At 39.0% G+C, this 7,662-nt stretch overlaps 1 protein-coding gene across 1 annotated transcript; it reads right to left on the reverse strand.

The window, feature by feature from the left end:
* Positions 1-230: 230 nt before the first annotated feature.
* APOC2 (apolipoprotein C2) lies at positions 231-5,264 on the reverse strand. The gene is made up of 5 exons (XM_075278596.1): positions 5,196-5,264; positions 4,946-4,976; positions 3,168-3,248; positions 831-981; positions 231-454 (listed from the first exon to the last, which is right to left on the reverse strand). The coding sequence occupies exons 3-5, from the start codon at positions 3,220-3,222 to the stop codon at positions 367-369; spliced, it is 294 nt and encodes a 97-aa protein (XP_075134697.1). The 5' UTR covers positions 3,223-3,248; positions 4,946-4,976; positions 5,196-5,264; the 3' UTR covers positions 231-366.
* Between the last annotated feature and the right edge of the window lie 2,398 nt (positions 5,265-7,662).

A 7,662-nucleotide genomic window follows, 5' to 3' on the forward strand; every position in this document is an offset into this window, starting at 1 on the left:
GCTAAAATATTTTTTATGCATTTATATATCCAATAACGTGTTATATCAGGAATGTAATTATAAGTTGTATAGTATATGCAGTAGAAGGACTTTAGGGGCCCAGAAGCGTCTGCAACTATGTATTCCCTGTAAGCAACCTATACCATATACAATTGTACATTATATACATTTATAACCTCTAATAACAAGAACAAATCTGATATATGTAACAACATTTTATTTTTTGGGGATTAACTAAAAAGTATTGTTTCAAAACCAGGTAAGCAATGAGATATCTGTATTGCAGAAGGATTCATCTTCATTGTTGCAGTTATTGAAGTTATATTTTAATATATTTTATTCATCCAAACCTATGACGTAAGCAGTTCAGTTTCCATACCACCAATGGTAGGCCTGATCAGCTAGGATGTGGTAGTAGGTTGAGACAGCACTTGTACCTTTGTCATAATATTCCCTGGGGAAAACAAGGCCATCAATTAGTATTAATTATCAACTATCTATTGAGCTATACAAACACATACACATATATACTATATAACCAGCAATGCAAATGCATATCCAAATGTATTGACCACTCAAGATAACCTCTTCCATATGCTTTTTTGGGTCACTTTCAAGTACACTGCTGCACTTTGAAATACATTCTGGAGTACATTGTACACAGGAAATAATTCAACATTTCATCTATATAGACAAAATGTCATTTTTACTTCTAACGTAATTTTAGCTGTTAACATACATACATTAGGGTGTTTGTGAATCAAAGAATATTACCAACATAGAAGGCAACTGGAAAATGTGATGGGCGATTTCTTTGTTAATACACTTACTTTACTTTCTCCTCTACTCCTGTGGATCTTGCCATGTCAATCAGTTCTTGAGCTTTCCCTTGGACTTGTTCCATTGTCGAACTCAAGATGTCCTTTGCTTGAGACATGTAGGTGGGAGACTCCCGCTTCTGTATCCTGTAACTCTCAATTCCTGCAGCACAGCATTAAAGGATATGGAGGATATTTTCAATGACTACATAAATCTAACTCACTATTTAACAGGACAAACCACTATATCAGCTAAATAGATCCAAAAAAAAGTTTGTTGATATGGTACAATAAGTAAAATGGTACACTTCGTATAATCCCTTTAAGGCTAAGGGCCCGTGCACACAGAGTTAATGCGAGCGCATTTTAGAACAATACACGTGTATAGAATACACGTGTAAAAATAACACTCCCATTGACTTCAACTAAATTTTTTATAGAATACACGTGTATTATTCTAAAATGCACTCACATTAACTCCGTGTGCACGGGCCCTTAGGCCCCACGTAGCGGGCTGCAGCAAAAAAGTACTGTAGGAAAGACTGTGGTGGAGATACACCATGGTTTTTCCTGCAGCATTTTACACAGAAAGTCTGTTGAGGTTTCCTCTGCGGAATTTTTGCTTCAATTATACCTATAGGGAAACTGCCGGTGGACACTGTTGTTTTTGAAATTGCAGCATTTCCGCTGTGTGAGACTGTAAAATGCCGCAGTTTTTGCTACCAAACCTGCGATGCTTATGCCACGTGGGGCCCCAGCGTACGGTTTGCCGACTTTTTAGTTTTTTCCATCTGCTTTCCAAAATTCTAAATTTTCTTTATTTTTGCATTAACACATCCATATTTGGGCTTATTCTTTGCATAATGGTTTGTATTTTTGATGATAACTTTTATGGTGGGTCATTAGAATATGATTTCACATTTATATAGAATTTATTAAGTTTAACACTTTTTCTAAATAAAACAGCTTTTTGTGGCATAAAAATATTCTGACACCTGTAACTTTTTTTTTTTTTGAAGGCTACTTTTTTGTGGGCGTAGCTCTAGTTTTTATTAGCACTGTCTTATGGTATATATGATTTTTTTGATCACTTTTGACAAAGTGATCTAAAAATACCAACTTGTGCACTGCATATCTTTTAATTTCACTGTACAGAATAACATTATGTTTTGGTAGTTCACATTTGTGGTGACTGCATGGTAATATTTTTTTATTATTATTATTATATTACTGTATTTTTCGGACTATAAGACGCACTTTTTTCCCCAAAAATTTTGGGGGAAAAGAAGGGTGCGTCTTATAGTCTGAAGGTGGCGCCTGGCATCCGCTGTAATAGAGAGGCGGAAGCCGGCAAGTGATAGACGCCATTACAGGTGCCGGGGCCTGAGACATCGCTGCGATCCTCTGCCCTACATGAAGCCAGCAGCGTCAGGGGCTCCTCCGTGCCCTCGCCGCTGGCTTCATGCAGGGCAGAGGATCGTAGCGATGTCTCAGGCCCCGGCGTCTATCCCTCCCCGGCATCCGCCTCTCTAGTACAGCGGATGCCGGGTCAGTATCCGTGGCCTCTTCTCCCCTGGGGCCGGTCCCCACCGGCCCCGTACCTGTAAAGTTGCAGGCCGGCTCCTGCGCGGCGATATCGCAGGAGCCGACCTGTTCGGGTGACAGCCGGGAGCCTAATGAGGCTCCCCGGCCTGTCACGGCTATATATTAGTATTGCGGCTGGGCCTAGGACCAGCCGTAATACTAATAGACAGAATGTCCCATAGACGGCAATACAGTTGTATTGCCGTCTATGGGACTGGCGATCAAGTGACCGCAGGTTCAAGCCCCCGGGGGGGAATAAAATAGTAAAAAAAAAAAAACCTTTAAAAATATGAAATAAATAAAAGTTCTAAATCACCTCCTGTTTTTTTTTTCAATACAAGGTGATCTAAGCAATAGATATCCCCCAAAATGGTATAACTAAAAAGTACAGCTGGCCCCGCAAAAAAACGCTCTATGCATCCCCGTACAGCTGCAGGGTCACCTGTCAATGTGGCCTTGCAGCTGTTGCAAAACTACAACTCCCATATATTAAATATTTTACCAGTTTTTGCTTCAAAAATTTTTTTCCCTATTTTCCTCCTCTAAAACCTAGGTGCGTCTTATAGTCCAGTGTGTCTTATATTCAGTGTGCTGAAATTTCCCCAAGGTGGGACTATTAAAGGATTATCTTATAGTCCGAAAAATACGGTACTTATATATGAAATGAGCATGCACACATTACGCAAATATCCTGCACCGTAAATTCACTTGTTGTGCTATTTGTCTATAACATGTCAATATTTCTTAAAAATTGATGATACTGACCTGTACTGATAAGCAGCAGAATGAGGGAAATGGCCAAAACGTGTGTTCTATTCATGTTGTTGTACAATATCTATCAACCACCTATAAAACATATTATTATATGTAAACATCATTAAATCCTTCACATTGCTTTCCCTAAGACCCATAAAAATTGCTCATGACGTTTAATTTTATATGTTTGTCACATTGAGTGGTTTCTAGGGTTCAGATAAAATGTAATGCTCATAACTAATAACATAACAGTTTTCCTGAATTAATCATTTTAATTGTTCAATTTAAAGATTATCCAAATTACTCAAATTATTCATTGGGCAGCTATAAAAAAAATAAATAAATGAAATGAGTTGTCCCGGAGTTCAAAAACATGGCTGCTTTGTTTGGCAGACAGCTCCACAACTGTCTATAGTGTCTGGTATTACAGTTTAGATCTATTGAAGTGAACTGGGCAGACCTGCAATATCTCACATAACCTGTGAACAGAGGAGTAGCTGGGTTGTTTTTTGTTTGTTTGTTTTGTTTTGTTTTGTTTTAAAAAAAAAAAAAAAAGCAGCCACGTTTTATTCCGTGAAACCCATTTAAAACAATTTATGTCATATTTATAACAGACAGAATTGTTCCATACACTTCCTATAATTTAATATTAGACTTTTACATTAGTGATCTGGAATTCAAGCTATTATTGTACTTCAGGTCTTATCGCAGCATATTGATACCATGAGTGAGTGAATTCATTCAGATATAGCTTTGCTTTTATATTTTGATCCATTGACTAAATGATTCTATGCCATAGCAATACCTTTGCTAGAGTATTCCACTGGTTACTTTCTTTTATGACATTTCTGTACTGACGAAAATGACTGAAGTCACACTAGACTTGGCTAATTCTATATTTGCCACCAAAGTACCCACCTGGTCCACTGTGCCCCACAAGTATCCTTTACCTCGATCTATCACCTGCCTGTACGATAGTATGACTAGATTACACCCCCACTAGAAGTAATGTGAGGGTTCACCTAACAACAAACATGCCCAATTCGTCGTCTTTCATGTTATTTACGTTCAATTACCATTTTGCTATGTGAACATTTTTGGCTTATGCTCTGGGAACTATAGGCCCACATTCACCTAGCAAGAGTCAAAAGAGTGCCAGTAGAGGTGAGAGTAGAAGCTGGTATGGAAGTAGAAGAAGGTGGTATTGTAATGGCAGCAGGGTTATTGTACACTGTAACTGTAACCCCCTGAAGAAGTCAGTTTTTGGCCTGATTTTGAAGGCTTTGATCATAGGGGGCAGTCTGATGTATTGGGTGAATTCCAAAGTATGGGGGGACCACAGGAGATGACTGTTTAAGGAGCAGGTAAGAGGAGAGTAATGGAGGAGGTCTTTTTAGGAGCAGAAACTAAATGCAAGGAGATATTGAGAGTAAGTTGGAGATGTATGAGTTGGATAGGCTGTGAACTTTCTAAAGTGCTGAGCAGAAATAACCACTTTTCAATACCTATCCATGTCCCTAAATCTCATGTACAAAAGGGTCAATTTCTTCAAAAGCCAGTTACCCTCTCTATATGTTTTTATCATGATATCTTGGTAGAACATACAAATTTTAGTTGGATTTAGATCCGGCTGTAGTCAAACCAGAATTACTGCTGCAAGTTCTGCCTGCTTGTTAATATTATCTCTAATACAAGGTACACATTATATCAGTGTGGCATGTATCTGTATCAGAAGCTGGAATATATCCAGTCTCAGGTTATTTTCATACATCTCAGTAGTAACTTACCTTGGAAATAAACTTGAAATAAGTAGATAAACTGTGGAAAAAGAATTGCAACACTTTAGATTAAGGAAATATCAACACATTGCGTCAGTTCAGAAGGGCCAAGTATTAACGGTGACAAAGCTCGAGAGGGAAAAAATCCAATATTGTCAGATGCAGGAGAGCTGTGTAACTATAACTATACATGTACACTAAACTCAAGCTTATTCTGTCAAAACCAATCCAAAAATAGCCTAGATCATCCCTGTCTTACCTCAGCCTCTTCCCCTTCTCCGTAGTTTCAGCAGGCTCATGGGTCACTTTGTTATATACTCTAACTGCTGTGTTGTCAGGTCTGAGGTTCTAAGTCCAAGCAAACAGTGAGCTCAGTGTTCAGAGGTCAGATACATCTGACCTGTGTCTGCATTCAGAGCAGAACATGTATCAGCATTTTGCATGCTACTATAGGTATATCACGTCTCTGCTGTCTTCTATAGACAATTGTATGAAAATGAATTTTTTTTTTTATATACAAGATTCCACCTTCATTTCCTGTACATGCACCAGTCAGAAGGCAGTAGATAAGTGTGTAAGCTAGTGTAACAAACACCCCAAGATTGGTTCAAAAAAGTTCCGCTAAAACCCCAGTGGTCCGTTTTAGGTGCTGCCTTGTACTCCATGTATCTAATATACTTGGAATGCCAGTGTATTCAAGCCTCATTTTATTCTGTGTGGGGCATGTACCAAAATGCCAGGAACTAGGAAGATCTTCTGTAATAGGCCTCATGCACATCAGCATGTCCATTGTCAGTGTCATGAGTCTTAATTTTTACTAACTTTTAATTTTTTTTACATAGCTATGTTGGGCTTATTTTTTGCATGATGAGTTGTACTTTCATTTTACACCTTTTTAGGGTACATATAATGTGTTTTGCTTTGTTTTTTTTCAATGTAGATTGTGAGCCCCATATACGACTCATAATGTACATTTTTCCCTATCAATATGTCTTTGGAGTATGGCAGGAAATCCACGCAAACATGGGGAGAACATACAAACTCCTTGCAGATGTTGTTTGTGGTAGGATTCAAACCCAGGACTCAAGCACTACAATGCTAACCACTGAGCCACCGTGTTGCCCCAGGTACATGTAATGTTTTGATTAGCTTTTATTTATGTTTTTGAGGGGTCCGTGTGGAAAAAACCCTAAATTTTATCATAATTTTTTGCATTTTGTTTTAGGTGTTCACTCTGCATTAAATATTACATGGCAGCTTTTTCCAGCGGTTCATTAATATTATAGCAATACCATATTTACACAGTCCAGTCATATTAATGTGACCACCGCCTACTTTTTGACGTCAACGTTAACTAACCAATCGCAGAAGGTATGTGTCATCAGCACTCATCATTGTGGAAGGCATGATGAATCAACACATGTATGCATCTATCCTTGTGGACCATGTTCACCCCTACATGCGAATTGTTTTTCCTCAGGATGATGGCATCTACCAGCAGGACAATGCGACATGTCATAAAGCTCGCAGTGTACGTGCATGGTTACAGAAGCACCAGGATGAGTTTATCGTACTCCCTTGGCCAGCAAATTCCCCACACTTGAACCCAATTGAGAATCTGTGGGACCACCTCAAGTCGACATGGCTCAACATCCCAGTGAACATCATCACTACATCCCCTCTCTTCCTGCATGTCTCACAGCAGTCCACTCTGCGAAAGGTGGTCACATTAATGTCACTGGACTGTGTATATTGCTTTTATTATGTTTTACCACTTTTACGAATAAAACGTCGCTTCTTAAAAATTAAGGATTTTCCTAGCATCACCACATTCTGAGGCCTATAACTTTTGTTTTGTTAACGGAAATATGAAAGAGCAAGTTGTACTTTTCAATGGTTCCACTTTTTGGTATGTATGACTTTTTGATCACAATTTATTGCTATTTTTTGGAGGAAACAATGTGACCAAAATATGCTAATATGTGCATTGTGGTATTTATTTTTTTTTATCTCCATACAGGATATATCACGTTGTTTTTGGATGGTGGGGACGCACATGTGGATATCTAACGTTAGTTTATTTTTTATTTACAATAAGTGTTCTTTAAATTAACCCTTAGGCGACTATTGCTGTATTGCAGTGTATAGTACTGAATTGGCAATCAGAACATTACTAGTTCAGGTCCGTTAGTCAAGAAAATGTAAAAAAAAAAAAAAAAATGTACAGAAAATAAATAAAATACTTTTAGTCTGTGTGGCCGCAAAATCACGGCCGCAAAATAGTGCCGCGTATACGATCCCAGCTCCCATTGAAATCAATGGGAGCATATACAACCCGCAAAAGTTCCCGCAGCGTAGACGAGCCTCTAACCAGCCCAGTTTGGACCAATTAATGGTGGAGGGAGCCTCTAAACAGCCAAGTTTGGACCAATTCATGGTGGAGGGAGCCTCTAAAAACCCCAGTTTGGACCAATTCATGGTGGAGGGAGCCTCTAACCAGCCCAGTTTGGGCAAATTCATGGTGGAGGGAGCCTCTAAACAGCCCAGTTTGGGCAAATTCATGGTGGAGGGAGCCTCTAACCAGCCCAGTTTGGACCAATTAATGGTGGAGGGAGCCTCTAACCAGCCCAGTTTGGACCAATTAATGGTGGAGGGAGCCTCTAACCAGCCCAGTTTGGACCAATTAATGGTGGAGGGAGCCTCTAACCACCCCAGTTTGGACCAAT

Source organism: Leptodactylus fuscus, chromosome 6 (assembly GCF_031893055.1).
Source record: "Leptodactylus fuscus isolate aLepFus1 chromosome 6, aLepFus1.hap2, whole genome shotgun sequence".
Taxonomy (NCBI): Eukaryota; Metazoa; Chordata; class Amphibia; order Anura; family Leptodactylidae; genus Leptodactylus; species Leptodactylus fuscus.